General features: G+C 38.0%; 2 protein-coding genes across 3 annotated transcripts in view; one reads left to right on the top strand and one right to left on the bottom strand.

Annotated features, from left to right (window-relative positions):
* Window positions 1–1,270: 1,270 nt before the first annotated feature.
* On the top strand, window positions 1,271–12,508 carry LOC108676176 (xaa-Pro aminopeptidase ApepP). Its single transcript, XM_047883783.1, has 17 exons — window positions 1,271–1,345; window positions 2,206–2,365; window positions 2,688–2,763; window positions 3,524–3,538; window positions 5,144–5,258; window positions 5,895–6,020; window positions 6,533–6,670; window positions 7,729–7,825; window positions 8,026–8,149; window positions 8,557–8,703; window positions 9,000–9,210; window positions 9,520–9,676; window positions 10,313–10,389; window positions 10,606–10,647; window positions 10,877–10,947; window positions 11,314–11,409; window positions 11,766–12,508. The coding sequence occupies exons 1-17, from the start codon at window positions 1,294–1,296 to the stop codon at window positions 11,982–11,984; spliced, it is 1,923 nt and encodes a 640-aa protein (XP_047739739.1). The 5' UTR covers window positions 1,271–1,293; the 3' UTR covers window positions 11,985–12,508.
* The window catches only part of LOC108676180 (tuberin-like), a 27,437-nt gene continuing 19,765 nt past the window's right edge, over window positions 12,286–19,957 (bottom strand). For both annotated transcript variants that reach the window (XM_018164230.2, XM_018164231.2), the window contains 11 exons: window positions 19,567–19,860; window positions 18,879–19,097; window positions 18,429–18,473; window positions 17,414–18,006; window positions 16,950–17,034; window positions 16,133–16,328; window positions 15,292–15,391; window positions 14,597–14,842; window positions 14,091–14,231; window positions 13,634–13,807; window positions 12,286–13,191 (listed from right to left, as the gene is read on the bottom strand). In XM_018164230.2, coding sequence (XP_018019719.1) covers window positions 13,015–13,191; window positions 13,634–13,807; window positions 14,091–14,231; window positions 14,597–14,842; window positions 15,292–15,391; window positions 16,133–16,328; window positions 16,950–17,034; window positions 17,414–18,006; window positions 18,429–18,473; window positions 18,879–19,097; window positions 19,567–19,860 — 2,270 coding nt within the window. In that variant the 3' untranslated portion in view covers window positions 12,286–13,014. The remainder of the gene's footprint in view (window positions 13,192–13,633; window positions 13,808–14,090; window positions 14,232–14,596; window positions 14,843–15,291; window positions 15,392–16,132; window positions 16,329–16,949; window positions 17,035–17,413; window positions 18,007–18,428; window positions 18,474–18,878; window positions 19,098–19,566; window positions 19,861–19,957) is intronic.

Genomic DNA, 19,957 nt, shown 5'->3' with positions numbered 1-19,957 from the left:
CATCGTAACGTGTGTGAACGGGGATAGAAATGATAATAATAATAATAATACACGGGGTTAATATTCGATTCGAGTACTCACACTCCGAATATTGTAATGATTTATCTCACAACAGCTCGATGTGGTTCTTCCATCTATTTTCCTGCTGGTTTTTGTTACCAGCAGCGTTAACCACAGAACAGATTACGGATGTTCAGTAATTCAATTATTCAGTGTATTTGTGTATATTTGTAAATTATGTCATGGCTTTAGAATATTCCTAATATATTCACAATTTCTGATATGTGTTTTTCCTATTCCTTATTTACTCGCGGTTTTATCTATGGATGTACGGAAAGTTTCATCAACGGAAGAAATTGCAGTGCATTTGCTACTCAATATAATCCCATATCTTCATTTTAATATTGGTTTGATGAATCGCACTTTATTGTGCTGCTCTCTTTGGCAACTGCCTTGGTTAGTGCTTGTGCATACATTCTATAGGCTGAATATCTTCTCGTACCTATATAGTTAATAAATTTTGTCCATAACGGATTTTTATTAAGATGATGGAATTGATTTTTCAACGCCATTTTTTTTTTGTTCGATGACTAATTGAGGTCATGAAATTAATATCCTCAGATTATCAGTTTTATGACGCATGACGTAAGTTTATTATTTTATGGTCTGATACTGGACAATATCTGCTTCGTCATTCGACAGATTCGTTCGGAATTTAATGCAATTAAAGTTAGCGTTTAGATACGGATTAATTAAGCACATCGTAAGACTTTCCGACTATTTATTTTATGGAATGAATAAATTTTGAAGTCGTAAACTTTATCGTTAGATTTTCCGACTATTCATTTTGTGGAATGAATAAATTTTGAAGTCGTTAAAATTTTCTTGAATTTAGCCAAAGTTATTTGCTAGTTTTGTCTTGCGAAATTATGATAATACGCTACAGTCCGTAAACTATCATTGCTCCTAGAAAAGGCCAGCCCATTAAAATTTCAGAGAGATTATTATGTTCATACTATCACTATATAGTGTAAAAGGCCTTTGGGTAACTGCTTTGGGGAAACTACTTCTTGATTAGGTATTTCTTCATTACTCATGAATGTGTGAGTCATTGAACTAATAAAGAATTTCATGATCCCTTTGTAAACGGGATCAGTTTTCCCGGTACCCAACAATAAATCAATTTCGATATCATTTTTCCCGAGTTTCTTTACTGATAAGGGTAAATGTATAAACGCCCGTGACTTGGAGCTTGATCAGTCGTTGATGCTACTTCGTTGACGTTGTGTCATCATGTCTGCTGGAATGAAAATACTTCTTTTTTTCGTGCTCTGCTGCTTTACAGGTATTAAAAAGACTTAGTGTTAAATACTTAAGGTGTTATGGGTATTGAAAAGGTATTAGGTATTGCAAAGACTTGGTGAAGTGTTAGACTCAGCCTAAGTTTTTAACATAATTGAATCAATATGTTTGCATAATATTGAAAGGATTGCTTTTTGTGTAGATAATGACGTTTTTTAGGCAGGTTTTCATTTGTAAAAACTCGTTTTTTGAACTTTTTACTTGAAATCAGAATTCGCTTTCAAGATTCTTGAGGATCTTCTTAAATCAGCAAATTCAAAACTTGTTAAAAAATTGTTTTGTATTTATCAGTTTTGAATCAAATAACATTAAATAGGAAAAAAAAGATTTACCGTAACAAATCGAGAAATTCCTAAACGATTTCTGGTAAGGAAGGTTATCATATTCTCTGTCTGCAGGGCCTTCAATTAAATCGTTATACGATATCATCAATGTTGATATCATTTATCTTAGTTTATAAAAATGCGTATTTATCCGATATAAATGCCCAAAATTGACAAATTCTGATCTATTAGATAATTCATCTGTCGCATTATTAACATATATAAAATTTCTTCGTGTTTATAAGGGTGGCAGGGTGGCCCAGTGGTTAAAGTTCAGAGTACCAAGATTGACGCACTAGAGAGGCGTGGGTTCGATCCCAGCTCTGTGCGCCAGTTTCTGGTCAGAATCGGCGAGGAGGCCAGGCGGTTAAAAGCAGAATTGTAGCAGTGAATTGCGAGTTCGAGACCTCAAAATGCTGTGAATGTTCTGCGATGTTAAGAATCGGCGACAGGCCTACGGCCTAATAAACGCTGAAACCGCTATTATTATTATTATTATTATTATTATTATTATAAACAGTATGCAGCGGCTCGAGATTCGGATCCGCTACTCGGGATTACCTGCAACGCTCGGATGATGTCGCGGTGCTTCGCTCACTCCGCGCAGTGACGGTAGACAACCGCACCAATTGTGGCCCTGGTGATACGGACCCCGCTAACCGCGTCAACACCACCGTCAGGTAACTCAAAAATGATAAATATTGTTGATATACAACACTTATTATTTAGATGTTATTAAACATATAAAATTCAATACATATTTTTATTTGGGTAAGCCAGCACGACCGTCAGGTAACTCAATACTGATTAATATTGTTCATATACAAGACTTATTATTGAGGTGGTATTAAACATATAAAATTCAATACTTATATGGGTATTTACGTAAACTATGGCGCTCATTACTGTGGACTTTTAATTCGGTCAAAATGAAAACACTGTCGGCTCAGGCTTGGATGGGTGTCTTTGTTCACAAAGTTTTTATTGTTGTTTTGTTCACAGAGTTAACGCTTTGATTGATGAGCTCAAAGCTCGGAATTTTGCTGCCTACATCGTCACAACTGGCGACGCTCATCAGGTATGAAAGTTTTAATTTCGTTTCTGAATGTGAATGAATCAACGTGTTTCATAAGTTTCTACATCGCCGATTGTGTGTCAAGCTGCTTTTCGTATTAGCCTGGTTCTTATCTTTACTGCTGTTACTCGCAACTAAGATTAGTGTATGAACGTTTTATGGCTTTATATTACTTATAAAATGTTTTAGTTTCCCTGGCAAAATATTCTTCCATGACAACTGTCAACGGTTAATAATAAACATGGTGCTATCAGTTAGGCGTTTCATGTGACCGTCAGCGCAAACACTGATAACGGTTAAAATGATTAAAACTTAGTTAAGATTTTATGTCTCCGATTGATCGCTTCATATCACACTAACTAAGACAGGAAAGATAAAGCTTAATGCGCTTTTTTATCGCACATAATGCAGTGTTGAGAATAACGATTTTCATCCATTTTCCTAAGTCGAGAAAAATTAGGAATGAATGTGTACATGTTGTAATAACAATAATTAGTTCTATTTTATAATATCAAACTATAAACTATATCAAACGAACTATTAATACTTAGTACTACTTAGTATTAGTAATACTTAGTATTAATATTAAGTATTACTAATACTTAGTAATACTTAGTATTAATACTTAGTACCTAGTACGTAGTAAAACGAACTTAGAACTATTAATACTGTATCAAACTATTAATAATTAGTTATATTTTACAATATCAAACTATAAACTGTATCAAACGAACTATTTTATAATATAATAGTCCTATTTTAGTCAGAGTACCCCCCGGATTAAGAATAACGATCTTCATCCATTTTCCTAAGTCGAGAAAAATTAGGAATGAATGTGTACATTTTAACAACAATAATTAGTTCTATTTTATAATATCAAACTATAAACTATATCAAACTGAACGAGAAATAAGTCGAACGAGAAATAAGTTGAACGAGAAATAAGTCGAACGAGAAATAAGTCAAACGAGAAATAAGTCGAACGAGAAATAAGTGGAACGAGAAATAAGTGGAACGAGAAATAGGTCGCTACGTGTACTCAGAATGCTATTTGTACTTAGGCTGCTACGTGGACTTTAAGCGTGTTTTGATAGTTAAGCCCCAGGTCTGCAGTTGTGAATCATGTTTACCAAATTTTAGTTATTTTAATGTTCAAGTTGGTGTTACACGATGTTGTATCATGCCTAGCTCGAGTGAGGTTCTGATTATTAGGCATGCAGTTTTACAGTCTGCTCTTGCAATTAATATTTTTAAAAATGTTCAGCGGAACACTGAAGTGTATTTCACTTCAGCGGAACATTTCATCATATTCTGCTCATACGAATAAGCGTCCATAAAACCGAGTATAGTATCTTTATTGGTGATCTTATCAGGTTTACAGCTCAAACTTCGAATTGCAGCTGCTTTTTCAACACAGCCGCGTGCTACGATTGAGTGATTCTTTACAAAGAAATATTTCACAATACTTGCATGTTATCGCCGCACGATTGTTTTGAATTTCACACAAAACGCGTTTTGTAGTCCGATATGCAATTAAATTTGGCTTTAGGTTTTTCAGAAAGGTTTTCCTTATTCAATTTTTAGTTTTTTCTCATTCAACATGGATATCTTTCACGAAATTGCTGTATAATCTCATTGGATTCCGAATTTCCTTCCAGAACCATTATCTGTGTAATGATCTTTTTATGCCGAGGTTCAATAAATATCTCCCAAGTAACACAATTACATAAATTGAACGAAAAGTGAGCACTTCAATTACGAACATTTGAAAAAAAAATTAAATAGAACATAGGTTTAGAGCATAGTTTCATGGCCCAGAACTATTTCTTCATAGATAAGCTGTAGCTTAGCACAGAACATATGGATGGGCTTAGCACAGAACATAGATCCACACTACACAGTATTAGAGTTCAGTATGCACGAACACCGAATCTTCAAGATATATCGGCTTCTTGTGATCTATCCTGGTTGACTTCTCCCTCTGCAGTTGTCTGAATTCACAAACTAGTCCTTGCTTTTGTCCTACAACAAGTCTGCTCTGAATTCGTACGCTGCTACAGGATCGTCAACACCTTAACTTAATTCTACCTTCAATACATTGGTTACTTTCGTTCTTCTTCTCAATCGGTTTCCCGATGTACTCCTGAATACTAAGCTGAGATCCCTACGGTCGGGTTTTGGATAGTGAATTACTCATTATTACGAGTATTATATTGAATTATTCCCTCGCTTTCGTGTAACGATGCTTGAGATGCTATTCCTCATTTTTATGATACACAGCTCAAGCTAATGTTTTTCACACTCACGCCCTGCATGGTTGAGTGATATTCTTTTCACTTTAATTTTAGCTTCTTGCTTGTATTAATTTCTGCGGTATGTGCAGTATCCTGACATTCTGGAGTGGCTGCAAGAAAACTTGAAACCTGGAGAAAAAGCGGCAGCGGACGCTAAGCTTATTGCCTACGGATCATGGCTGTCCCTGAGCAGCGGCCTTGAAGGTAGGTTCCTTGATTTAATGATAAAACGCTAGTTCTGAAATTTAGGATACGTAACCTATAAGATAAATTTTAAATCTATTAGGACATATGTATAGGTAGATACATATAATTTCGAGCAGACTAATATTTTAATTTGGTGTAGATAAATCTTCCCCTATCAAGAAGCATTTATGAGGCCTGAAAAATAAATTTTATTTATTTGCATTGCCGAAGTGACATAACATTGCTGTGATACCTCATAATTAAGGTATTAACACATTGAGTCCGGCACGACTCACCAGCGCTGGCAGATGGCCTAAAAATGGCCAAGTCCGCGGATAAAAAGGCCTATAATCCAAAATATACTTGTAAATTTGTAGGTTCCGGTGCAAAAATTAAAATTTCCTTTACCCCGTACTTTTTAAAATTTAATGAGGCTGTCCTGCCATCAAATTTTTTCCGACAAACGCAATTGAAAGAAACTAAATCGCTGAATTTATCCGGAAAAAGACCCCTCAACCCACCGGTGGTTCGTGCCACACTCAACGTGTTTAATTATTTAGTCGACGATATAGCCTGAACCATGGAAAGTATTTATTCCACTTTAACAAAGATTATTTTCTGTAATATATCCGCTTATTTAATCAATAATTCCAGAGGAAGGCAAGTCTATCGTACCATCTGCTGAAAATTTGGTTGATCTTGTGTGGGGGAATGACACTGAGAACCCGCAGCCTCCCTACAGCGACAGTCCAGCCATCATCTATCCCATCGAATATGCTGGTTAGAATATTGTATTTTGTAATATTTTATACAATATATACGAATATTTTATTATGTAAAATTCAATAGGAACTTAGTTAAGTGAAGTCTGAACGTGCATCAGTATTCCTTTTCTAATTCGGTGACATTTCCACCGGTTTTTTCTTTCACAAGTATGAATTACTGTAATCGGAAACTAAATAGTGTTACTTTTTCTACCGATTTGAATCTGTCCTTGTTCTTCCGCTCATAGTTCAAGTACATATGGAATTTTTGTAAATATTTTCATAGGTGATTTCTAAAGTCTTAATGAATGTGATGAAGAAGTCCTAATGCATCCACAGTGATAAATAAAATTTTTGCCTAATCCAGAATGTAGTCTCTGAAAATGGATGGCACCGTGAATAACACTGCAATCTTGGTGAAAATGAAATTAACAATGTATTTACATTTTCGATTCCCGAAGTTCTTATAAATGAGGCAAAGAAGTCGTTATACATTCACAATAAAAAATAATAATTTTCTTCGTCCAGGCCAGAATTTAACGGAAAAATTGTCGGAGGTGCGAAAAGCACTTCAAGAAGTCAACGCCGCGGCGCTGGTCGTGACGGCACTCGATGAAGTTGCTTGGCTCTACAACATCAGAGGCAACGACGTGCCTTACAACCCCGGTGAGAAGTGCTTAATTTCTTACTGTCCTGTGTAGCATTTGCTCAAAATTAAAATCAACCCAAGTGACGGGAGATGGTGTTACTATGAGAATTTCTTACTGTCGTGTGTAGCATTTGCTCAAAATTAAAATCAACCCCATGATCAACCCAAGTGAGAGATGATGTTACTAAGAGAACTTCTTACTGTCGTGTGTAAAATTTGCTCAAAATTAAAATCAACCCACGATCAACCCAAGTGAGAGGGGATGTTACTAAGAGAATTTCTTACTGTCGTGTGCAGCATTTGCTTAAAATTACAATCAACCCAAAATCAGCAAAAAAAAAAAAAATATATCAACCCAAGTGAGTGGTGATGGTGTTATTAAGAGAATTTCTTATTGTGGTGTTTAACATTTACTCAAATTAAAATTATTTGACTGCTCAAGTCACAAAAAATTAGATTAGCACTCACTGCAGTGAGCGACAGAGAGCGCATTTTCTCGTGCATAAATCAGTTGAAGTTCTTCTTTCCATGGCGCAAGAAAGACAAAGTCTTATATTAAGGACCTGAGACCATGACCTGGGTCATGTTATATATTTTAGGAAAGGCCAATCTTCAACCAATCTAAAACTATAATCTAAATTACGACACGTTTTAAAGTATTCTTAAAATCAACGAAAACGTGAAGACACGGCCGGACGGACGGACATGTCGAGCACAATAGCGCCTTTTTTTCCATAAATGAGAAAATGCGCAAAAAAGATAAAAAATTATAAGCAAAAACAATTCAACGACAGTTCAATTAATTTTATTTGAGAGTGTTTCTCGTGAAATGATTGTAAATTTTCTCTGCCTACAATCTATTTTTTAAATTATTTAATAGTTACGTTAATGAACCACGGTATGCTTGATGTCGATCTACCACTGTTATATTAAAATGTATACATCATGCCATCATGTCCATCTATCCCTGAATTTAAAGAGAGTATATGTGTTTCCAATACATTTTTATAAATTAGTAGGAAGCGACCGTAACTTATAATCATGCATGTACTCAATATTGTAATCCTATGTGCAGTGTTGCGTAGCTACGCGATTGTGACCGAAACGTGGGCGAAACTTTACGCAAACGGCATACAAATGTCAAATATCACTGATCAACTGACCGATGTTAAGTAAGTAGTTTAATGTGCTTCAGGACCTCATTTTTCTAACACAAATAATTTTAAAACACAAATAATATATCTCCAAAAAATTGAAATATATATTTATATACGTTTATTTTTTTAGCTATATCAATTGATTAATGCTAATGTGCACCCTGCTGATCTAATAAATTCAAGGCGCTTCAAATATCTCGATTTTTGCACTTAAGCATCAGCGATTACGAAGATATCTGGGCGGACCTCAAAGACCTCTCGGTTGACACTAGCATCGGAATGATATTCCTGCCCGGCAACGCTCGAGCGCCAGGCTGCTCGTTCGAAGTCTACAACACGGTCAGTATTACTAAATTAACTTAAAAATTTGTCTGAAGATGAAGAAAAATTCAATACAATAATTAATAATGTTCCTGCTAGCGGGGTTACAACGATAATAAAGAACATAACATAACATAGTGATCTCGGCGCTGAAGTGTGGGCCTGATGTGGCCTGTCGCCGATTCTTTTCCTTTTCGTGCCTTGTTCACAGAAGATCTAATATCGTTTCATTTGACCGGATCTTTTCATGACTGACGATAGTTTGAAATAGCTACTAGACTTCCACCGGGTTCGATATGGTGCTAGGCATTTCAAATCTGAACATATATTTTTCCATAGCTTTATCTAGTCTGTTCTTGAACGCGTTCATACTTGGAGGGCCAACGATATCAAAGAAAACTCCAATAAACAATGTTTTTATTCAGGTGATGGAAACCAAGCGTTATTTAGCGACGACTCCCACCCTTTTGAAGAAGGCAACGAAAAACCGGATAGAAATCACACAGATGAGAGAAGCTGTGATCAACGATGGCGTGGCTCTAACTCGCTTCCTGGCCTACCTAGAAGATCAGGTGGGTTCAAGCAGAGGTTTAAAACTAAAAAAATATAACTCAGTACTCACTGCAGTGAGTGACCGAGAGCGTATTTTCTCAAAATCGACGTATACGTGAAGTCACAGACGGACAGACAGACGGACGGACGGACGGACATGACGAGCATAATAGCGCCTTCTTTCCATAAATGAGAAAATGCGCTAAAACCATATAAAAAATTTAATTTTCATTCTACCTTTGAAGTATTGCAGTATAATTAGCATTCAGCCACGTATGCAATTTAATTGCATCGCGTATCTCATCATTGTCTCCAGATTATCTCTGGGAAGCAATGGACGGAACTTTCAGCCCAGAACAAGCTCGCCGAGTACAGGATGGAGGCCGGTGCTCGGGAACTCTCGTTTGCCACCATCAGCGGGTACGGCGAGCACGGCGCCATCATCCACTACGAATCCACGAACGAAACTGATGTCGCCATCGGCAATTCATCGTTGTACCTTCTCGACTCTGGCGGACAGTACTTTGGTGGGTTGTGTTATATTAAATTGCTAACTTTTATTCAAATTTACAATACAATATTTCTCACAAAATTTTTATTTGTGATCGTCTTTCGAATAGATAATATGTGTAACTCAAATCGTCTTTAAGAGACAGAACTTCTTGAAACACGAAAGCCAAAACCACATTTTAGTTTTTGTACAAGCATGATTATTTTTTAAATTTTGGTAAGACATCTTTCAGTATAAGACCTGAATTCATCTGTGTGACTGGTTGATAACGTTCATTTTTCGATTATACCTCACGGCCATTTATCAACTCGTATTTCCACACAAGGCGCAACAACGGACGTGACCCGCACGATGCACTACGGAACGCCGACAGCTGACCACATCGAGATGTATACGCGCGTCCTGATGGGTAACATCGATTTCGGGTCGCTCATCTTCCCGTACGGCACACTCAAGACACGCATGGATGTACTCGCTCGCAGGTTCTGTTGTTGTTGTAATTGCCCATCCTGGTAGTGGCGACTAGGTAAGGGAGGGGGTGATTGGTCAGTTTTTCCGGGCACCTAATGCCACTGGTAGTTATTTATCAACCAGAGTGCTCGCAGGTTCTCATCACCTCACGATACTTGAGGACGTGTGCGAAATAATTTTTATAGTCAATTTGGGACTGAAAATATACATTTCTATGTATTTAAATGTGTCGATCGAGTGAGCGATTGTGAGCGATAATCGAGCGATTAATGCACTGTGCAGAACATATCACATATGATGCATGCTATTTAAAAAGAAATTAAAGGACGAATGAGCGAAAGAAATTAAACGACGGATGAGTTCATATGAATAGTTATAAAGTTTGAATGCATCTGTACCGAGGTTTAAGCCTAACGCTTTGCTACGCGTTGACGTGACCGCGACACGTAGTTGTCTTAGGAGGTCGCGGCGCGTCAATCGGGCGCTTCTTGTGTCAACCTCCTACTGAAATACATGTGTGTGTCCCTGATCGTGTTTCACTGACTCGAAGACTGATACAGCATCGATAATAATAAAGCTGTCAATTTATTATCAGTCAAAATGAAATTAGTTAGCTTGTTATCATTGATTTCTTTCCTCCGCAACAGAGCCATTTGGAGCCAAGGACTCGACTATCGTCACGGCACCAGCCATGGCATAGGAGCCTACCTCAACGTGCATGAGCGTATGTTGATATCAATATGAGCTGCTTGTTCTATGGCTGAAAATATATAATTTATTTATCTCCACTGTCTTTCTTGTTTTAGGTAACACATGAGAATCAGCTTCTTGCAATTGCTTCATTTAATGAAATGTAATATTGAAAAATTGTTTTCAATACTTAAAAATTTGTTTATTTAAAAAAGATTTGTAATGTTACTAATAAATATTTTTATTTCAGCTTACTTGGACGAATTCCAGATCGGTTACGTCTTGTCCAATGGTAAGCAATGGTGAAGTATTCTTAAGTTGTACTCATAATGGATAAACTTATTTTGCTATACAATCAGTTCTCTGCTAACGCAAAATTTACTAGGTTCAGTTAAAGGATGCATGAGAGTGACTCGAAATAAATTTGTGTGTCGCTCATAACAAACTAAAATACAAATTAAGACAAAAATATAACCATCTGAAAAGTTTTTAACCTTATGTAGCAACATCTGTTTTTCCAGAGCCCGGATACTACAAAGATGGAGAGTATGGCATCAGGATTGAAGATCAAATGACCATTGTGGATGCAAACGTGAGTAGCCTGCACTTCTTCCAATGTTTTCAGCTATAACAACATAGTTGAACTGCTACCAATACAAATTAATGTTCTGTACATTAAACTTATTCAACACAAGCTGACCACTATAAATGTCACAGTGTACATCCCCATGGATTTTAATTAAATTGAATTCTTGTGAGAGGTTTTTTTGAGCTCGTCTCAGTACGTTTGTCGGTCGGTTATTAACAACAGCTGACGGTTGCCTCCACAAATTAATATCAACTAATGTTCCCTACGATATGCTAATATAGTTATAATTCACTAATGAATTACGTCATTAGCGATGAGGACGAGTCGTAAATTCACATCGCAACATAAACGTTTTCTTGTATTTTCCAGATGAAGTTTGACAAGGATTTCTACAAATTAGAAATGCTTACCATGGTGCCGTACGAACCCAAGCTCATCGACGTGAACCTCCTATCCGATGAGCAGGTATGACACTGGAAACTGAGGTAGAAAAAAAACGATCGGATTGTTGCCTGCTGTAGTTCACAGATCTCTTACTTGAATATTAAACCATAATCCATACGGGTACGCACACAGTGAAAGCAGGTTACCAGCGTGCTGGTTACCTGCTCAGGCTGGCGCCTGAAACCATAGAATACAGAAGCCTATTCGAACAGGTTTTCACTGTGAACACTTACATTATTATCCTATGTTCATTCTTGTGGCAGGTTGCCCGCGCGGGCAAACCTGCTTTCACTGTGTGCGTACCCTAATGGTATACGAGATAATACAGGATTCTGACATGTCTCCGCTTTGGTGTTTCACGACCTTACAATTTTCAGCTCGAGGTTCTGAACACGCGTTTCGCGAATATCAGAGCGACCACGGGAGTTAAGCTGCAGGAAGGCAACTACACAAGCGAGTACAATTGGCTTCTGCGCAAGACCGAAAATTTGACGCGTATCGTTGTAGAACAAATTGAAACAACGGACGGAGCAATCAATACCTACGCCTGCTGGCTGACACTCGTTCTTGCTGGCGTCGTATTACGTCTGCATTAACGTAGTTGTGGTGGTTCTGATTTACCAACACTCGCTACCATTTAGAGTAAACTGATCAACGTAAAATGTAGTTAAATAGGTATGTTCAAATTGTAGTGATGTTGATCATGTTAATAATCGGAGAAACAGTATTTTGATTGTATTATTGTAACACTTGCATTTTACACAATGTGTACCACTGCAGGAGGGAACGCACGAAAACAGGCGCCGAACGTATAAATCTGTTCGACTCGAAATTGGAAACTGGTAGAATACACTTTCATCATCGAGGGTTAGAAATTAAGTTCTTCAAACAATGTAATTGCACTTGTAAGAATATATTTACTGATGAATGCTTGGTCGTAGTACAGTCATAACGTGGCGATGAACAATTAACTGATTGCGATAGTTGATTCAATGTATAGATAATAGGTTATCTATTACTAGCATTATATTATACCTTCATATTCGGATGTCACGTAATTAACATGCTTACCTTGTCCACACTTATACGCAAATAGTTAATTAATAAAAATTAGTTTATTTTTATTGTTTAGTTAACCAGCTTCATCCATTGAACAGATCATGTATCAACAGCATTCTATGTTTCTATAGCACCGCCACCGTGAAAACGGACACGAATGTAAATTTTATCGGATGCCGTCAGCAGTCCTTTCTCATACATTACCACCACCGCATCGCTCAAAGACTCTGAAACATAGGCTACGGTTTGAACCACTAATCAACGCTGACCTCGAACATCATTACTCATCATCAAGAACATCATTACTCATCACCATCAAAGTTCGATTTCGCTTGGTTTCCAAAACACTGCCTAGTGGGAAAATGTCATCAGTTTTAGATTATGGCTATTTTATATCCAATGGCTTCAGCAATAATAATTCTTATAAATCTAACAATGATTAAAATAATCTCACAGCTTTCCGCATCATTAATCATTGTTACGTTAATTTTACATATTTAACCAAGTCTTGTTTTGTCCGCGTCAGGCTTTATATAATGAAAAAGTATGCGTACGTGACATGCTGATCTACCGTAGATCCAACATATCAGTGAAATCGGTGAAATCAGATTTTTCGTCATCACCCTGGTTCTTGGGTCGCTTCTCAAGCCTGTCACGCAATCTCTTCAATGTCCGCAGCCTACACAGCCAGTTGCCTGCATACGGCTCTATAGTTGTCAGCTGCTGGTCCACACGACACGCAATCTGTGGCAGAATTGTTATTTAAAATCTTGCATGTATTCTATTAGATAAAATCTAGCATGTAAAATGGTTATGGTTAAAGAGTAAAACAAAGTTTGACATTATTGCTACACAAAACGTTCAAAAGTATAATGGTTATGTTAAAGATTAAAACGAAGTTTGACTTTATTGCCTACACAAAACGCTCAGAAGTAAAATAATAACCAGCGCTTGTAATTCCCTTAGAGACCTCATCACCATCTTGAAGAGAGTCGCCCCTGGACGGGAAATCATCATTGTTGGACTGGTTTGATAATGGCATTAGGTTTGATCCTGCTCGACTAATTATGTTATTCATCAATATTTACGTTAGAAATATAGGATTTATCTAGATGATTGCATTTCCAACAGGCTATATTGGCAACACAACATTCAATAAATGTTAAATCTCACACGAGAAACTTACGGCGGAGTGGAGCGCCATTTGCCTCACGTAGAGTGGTAAGTTGGTGTCAGAGACCAGCCTCACGACCGGAGTGGTGGAGAGCAGATCACAGATCTTGCGTTTCATGTTTACGTTGACGGTGTTACTCTCGTGTTCCGCTGGCCTGATCTCTACGATGACTGTGTTGAACTGCGTCTGTAATTCATCCAGTATGTTGAGGGATGTCACAAGGTCCGAGACGGGTTACAAGTAAGAATGTTAAATAATGTTATAAATTAACATCAAAGACATTGATCTTATTACATCGTTGAATTAAGTTACTACTTTAATGGATAATATTCATGTGCGTTGGTAAATATTATTTTTCGCATTGAGTTGAGAACCTTGAATTTGTAAACCATAATTTAGCTGGAATAAGTAATAACGTGATCAATATGAACTAACGCGATCAATTTGAACTAACGTAATCAAAACTAACTTTAATGATGTCGCGGTCGTAAGGTTTGCCGCTCTCGTTGTAGACGATGGTGACGGAGTCGTTGCCAATGAGCCGCTTCTTGGACGTAAATTTAGGATCGTTCGGCTTGTTGGGCATCAGGGTAGCTACGTGGAAAGACACCTGATGGTATGAAATTAAAAATAAAAAGTCAACTTTACCACCTTTTAGAGACGATGGATCCACGGTAAATTCCTCGTTCATAGTGTTAGAAATGACAGTTGAAGGCGAGAAAACTGAAAATTCGACATGAATAGTATTTGCTGACATCGTGAATATCTGAAAACAGTAGTTCCTAAAAATGTTACCTAACTCGCAAGTCGAACTGAGATAAGTTTCAAATCAAGATTAGTAGTAGTAGGGGAGAGGTTTCTAGCGCTTCAGATCAGCTTAGTCTACAACAGATAAAGATGAATTGCAGAAATGTATTAACTATGTATGGAAAAGAGGGGTAAAATGATCACTTTCGTTAACGTTACGCTAGTGACCTGCATGATCTCATCCTGCCACACGTAACATTCGTCGCCATCGTCGCCAGTGTTGCTGAGGCCTGGCAAGAAGAACCCTTTAGAGGCTTTCTTCAGGGACACGACGGTGCCGAGACCAGACAAGAACTTCTGGTACCGCGACGATCCCACCGTGTTGCCCAGAATTTGCTGCTCTGTGGACTGACCGTAGCCCACGTATAGCACTCCAAGGCAGTGGTTCTCCAAGGGTGGCGTTTGATCCAGAACCTGGACGAGTGAAGTAAAAAAAAAAGTTTTCTCGAAGTAGAATTGGAGCAGTGAGTTGCGAGTTCGAGACCGCAACAAGCTGTGAATGTTCTACGATTCAAGAATCGGCGACAGGACTACGGCCTCATAAACGCTGAAACCGCTAATATACTAATTATAACCGCTAATATACTAATTATAACATTTATATAAATAAGGATAAACGAAAAAGATTCTCATAAATAACGAAAGAGAAAATAACAGTGTATTCAATACGTAATTTACATTTTTTGCGGTCACTATCCAAAGCAATATTAATTCAATAAATTATAATCCGATACTTTCTAGGAGCAACGTAAAATCTTATCAATAACAAAAACCAAATTCCTTTTTCAGTTTCATACACGTTATTGAAAATTCAGCCCAAAACCACGTGCACATGACACAAGATTCTAAAAATAAGTACGAACTTTTATGGTTCTCTGAAATTCTTCTTCAGAAGGGAGGAGCAAGGGACGATCGAAAGAATTCTCGACGCTCCCGGAGTAGAGAAGCTGCAGCAGCACGTTGCTGTAGAGATGTTATAATATATAATACAATACATGCAGACAATTCTATTACTGACGCTTATCCAGCCAATTCGGTAACTTGTAAATGATTTTGATCTCGAGACTCTACGAACAAAATAAATTCACTTCACGCTTTTCAATTCGGAAATTAACCAAGGAGTCAAACGATAATTTCTCCTAAGTTGACGAACAAAAATTCTGGACGAGAAAAGTAATTCGTTATCTTTTGACACGAGTTGTAAGCGAGTTTTATGCTTTAAAAAAACATGGTAACCGGAAACTAATGGCGGAAATAGCTGAAAATAGCTAGTACCACTATTCTGCTTTTCATCAATTGGTCAACTACATCGTAGAAAAAAGTTTTAGAATTATCTCAGAAAAAATTATTAGATTTATCCCAGAAAAATTTATTAGATTTATCTCAAAAATTTTTTAGATTTATCTCAGAAAAATGTATTAGAATTATCTCACAAAATGTTATTAGAATAATCTTAGAGAAAAAATTATTAGAACTATCTTCGAAAAGTTTTTAAAATTATCTCAGAAAAAGTTATTATATTTATCTCAGAGAAAGTTAGAATTATCTCAGAGAAATGTATTAGAATCATCTCAAAAAAAGTTATTAGAATTACCTCAGAAAAAGTTATTAGATTTATCTCAGAAAAAAAGTTACTAGAATTATCTCAGGAAAGTTATTAGAATTAAATTTTATAGAAAATATCCCAAGAAATAGCCGGCATACCTGGGCGTGACTCCACCCCTGGTATCGGTGCTACGCTGGCCAGACCGGACATCGTACGTGGTGGTGCCGGGCTGGGGGCGACTCCAGGGCTTGTCGAAGATCCTCTCGAGGTGAGGTTGTGTGGGGTACTTCATCGGCGCGAGGTTCATCACAGAGATGGTGTGGCCGCGACCCCGCCGTATGGGCGCCAAGGCATCTGAAAGAAAAATGTAACTCAGTACTCACTGCAGTGAGTGACAGAGAGCGCATTTTCTCGTCGACGAAAACGTGAAGTCACGGGCTGACAGACAGACGGACGGACAGACGGACATAGCGTGCACAATAGTGCATTTTTTTCATAAATGAGAAAATGCGCTAAAGATACACCATGCTTTAAAGACGTCCATATTAATAATAAACTTATGAGGATAACACCATCCGCTACAATGGCACATAGATGGTGAGAAGATCAAGAATACAATTAGACGTTTCAATTCCAAGATCAGAAATTGATTAAAATCAGGAACCATTTGTAATTATGAAAAAATGGAATAAAAATAAAATAGAGACAATGTCATTCTGAGCTCAATGTCCATTGTGTAGCATTTTTATAAAGGGCAAAATTGAACGCATACAAAAAATATAATTTCTTTACCAACACTCGTTATTGGATTCTGAAACCGATACAAATGTACATTGAGTAGACTCGGCTGATTATTATTGATTAATTTTATTATAATAGTGATTACTGATTAGTATTTATTAATTCAGAATATGAGGAGACATGAGTGTGAACCGCCAACAGAGAATACCACTGAGTGATAGGTTGCACACTTACCCTCTTCCTGCGAGCGTGATGCCTGATTAGACGTCACCACGCCCCCAAGCGACGATACGTTCGGCTGACTTGTGCTGGTTGTGCTCTGACAGGATAAAAGTACCGTAACTAGTTTTACAAATGAATCAGGTGAGTACAAACTTGGGGCATTAAGAAGAGTATAATCTTAGTACTCAGTTTACAGGTATAACCTCGACAAGACGGTAGAAACCAGGATCCTCCCAATCTATTGGTCTTAATAAATGAAAAAACTGGTGTATTTTTAAAGCAAGTTAAGCTTTATGACACATCAAAAAGTTTTTGAAGTAGAGTAAAAACGTCTCAGAAAATATTCATCAGTTTCGCCAAAAATAATTTCCTAGCTACACTAGACTGACCACTAAGTACATTAAGCGGCTGATCTTATTAAATTGATTTAAGTACATTGCTGATCCAAATACATTATTCGGCTGCTCATTACTTACAGAAGAGAGAGCCGAGGAGTGTCGAAGCCTCTTGACGTCAGCAGGAGCAGCGACGCCAGTAGGGCTTGTAGCTCCTGATGAAATATTGCCAGAGATTTTGTGCAAGTACGAGTTGACAATGCCAATGTGCTTACGAAACTTAGACGGACTTTGCGTCGCGTTGGTCTGCGGTGAAGTTTTGTACGTGGGACTCTGAAGAGTAAGCGGGGAAGAAGTTGACTTGTATGACGGAGTCGAGGCGTCCAAAGGCGGGGAAGAACAGCACGCGCCATCTTCTGTGGGACTCTGAAAGCCTTGCGGAAGTTCAAGAGGTGTATGGGTGGCACTAGCGGCCGCCAAACGAGACAAGGGAGAGGCGACCTCCTTGTTCGGCAGCGTCGACCGGGCGGTGGTAGACCCTCCAGCAGAATGCAGGGCATCGGACGATTGTGGAGCAACAGAGTCGGAGCCAGGTTCAGGAGACATCGCATCATCAGCAGACTTGACTACAGCTTCATTGTCGATGATCTCAGGACTAGAACAGCTTCTTTGCACAGCCGTCGGGGAATTCCCTGAGGGACTGACGGTTTCGATATTGCTTGAAGCAGCGTGACCTGAGAGTAGTAGTGCAATTAGTTATTTAGTATTTATTATTTAATTCTTTATTTTAGTAGTATTGCAACTAGTTACTAGTTAAATTTTAGTTTAACTTTAAATGTTTAAAACTCAATCAGAAACGACCGCATGCCGTTGTTAACTAAAAAAGAAAGCACATCAAACCAGGAAATTATTGACCATAATAGTTAATAAAGTTTAGTCAATTTGTCAGGCAACTATTCCAGCACAAAATATAAAAATGCCAGAACTATAATTTATCCGAGAATTGAAGATTTTTACCAATTAAAAACTATATTTTTAGTATAACAGATGACATTGAACAAAACTGCTAAAATAATTGGGACTAATGATATGACAATGATTTTTGAAGAAATCAACAAATTTACCAATTTCGCACTATACAAATGAATAGACTGACCAGACGCTATGCGACGCGACGGACCGTCTGAAACGGATGCCAAGTCTGGAAAATAAAATTGAATAATCACACCGGGAAAATTCACATCGATGAAATCAAGAAATAACAGGGTTTTACTTACAAATGGGGTTTATAAATATTGTTTCATACTGGCCAATTAATTCCTTCTGGAATAAAATGTAGCAGCAAAGGAAGAGAAAGGCCGCCAAGCAAAAACCAGAATTCTCAACTGTTGCATTGATGTAGAAATTCTCGATTGCAAATCAGTCAAATTGAATTTTGAATTGCTTACCAGAATGTCAGATCCAAGTTTTACCTATTCCAAGGTAAATGTATTTGTGTCGTACTTAATATCAACATGAGGTAGAAAATTCGTTCATTCAACAGCTCCCTTTAAACATCTTCATGATAATCGACTACATGAATTATCTTCATTATAATTCTACCCACGCGTGATATTGGTGTCAGAGCCTCTCCTGTAGGTCCTCCCGAGCTCCGTGCTGCCAGGGAGGACATGCAGCGGCGTCAGGAGCGTCTCCAGCCCGAGGTGAGAGGGCTTGGGTGTTATGCTAGGGCCGTACAGGGAGCACAGGTCATCCATTGACAACTGCTTGCCTTCCTCCAGAATTTGTTGATGGTTTTGCAGACGCATCATCCACACCATGTTACCTGCAATAGGACGACATTAGGCATCAAAGTTCCAGACATTGTGTTAGCATTTGTTCTCAATTAACTCTTCATTACAATATTTCTTGAATCGCGAACATATAAATGAAAACTCTTTTATATATTCGAGGTTTGACGAACAAACTATTCATTAAATATCAAACACACGCATTGTATCAACAATTATCCTACGAGGTGGCTAGCCCGCAGACGCATTACGATGAATATGAAAAAGAAAAATCCTCTATATATTGGAGGCTTAACGTGCAAACTACTCATTAAATATCATACACACGGATTGCATCGACAATTTTCCTAAGACTAGACTAGCCCGCATACGCGTTACGAGGTCGGCAATTTTTCTAAGAAGAGACTAGGGCGTTAGAAGAGACTAGGGCGTTAGAAGAGACTAGGGCGTTAGAAGAGACTAGGGCGTTAGAAGAGACTAGGGCGTTACGAGAAGACGCCTTACCTGTAGGCTGCCTGACGTAGACCTCAGCGTATCCGATGCACCAGCAAGTGCACAAATGATGGTCTCTCAGAGCCTGCTGACCACTGCTCGACTGGCTACTTGAATCCTCGTGTGTTGGTATATTTGATGTCGGTCGAGAAGATTGGCTCGTGTCATCTTGTGATGATTGGGTCACCAGGGCCCGAGAGGAGAATGCACCGCTATCATCTTGAAGTGATTGGCCAGCAGAAGTGAGAGATGACTGGCTGCTGCTGTCATCGCGCTCTAACTTAGTGTTGGACCTGTATGGCTTGCCTGTTTCGTCGAGGTTTAAGGCATTAAATTACATTTTGAGGAAACGAAGAGGCATGGATTAAATAAAATAGAATCTCATGTTTCCTCAGAATAAAAA

The sequence above is a fragment of the Hyalella azteca genome, unplaced genomic scaffold (assembly GCF_000764305.2).
Source record: "Hyalella azteca isolate HAZT.00-mixed unplaced genomic scaffold, Hazt_2.0.2 contig13701, whole genome shotgun sequence".
Lineage (NCBI taxonomy): Eukaryota > Metazoa > Arthropoda > Malacostraca > Amphipoda > Hyalellidae > Hyalella > Hyalella azteca.
This window is presented reverse-complemented; position numbering and strand designations above follow the sequence as displayed.

Excerpts from the sequence above, each read along its gene's own strand:
- LOC108676176 (XM_047883783.1), top strand. The coding sequence starts at position 1,294 with ATGTCTGCTGGAATGAAAATACTTCTTTTTTTCGTGCTCTGCTGCTTT. Across the intron at positions 7,826-8,025 it reads GATCAACTGACCGATGTTAA|CATCAGCGATTACGAAGATA; the intron begins GTAAGTAGTTTA and ends TTTGCACTTAAG. Across the intron at positions 9,211-9,519 it reads CTCTGGCGGACAGTACTTTG|GCGCAACAACGGACGTGACC; the intron begins GTGGGTTGTGTT and ends TTTCCACACAAG.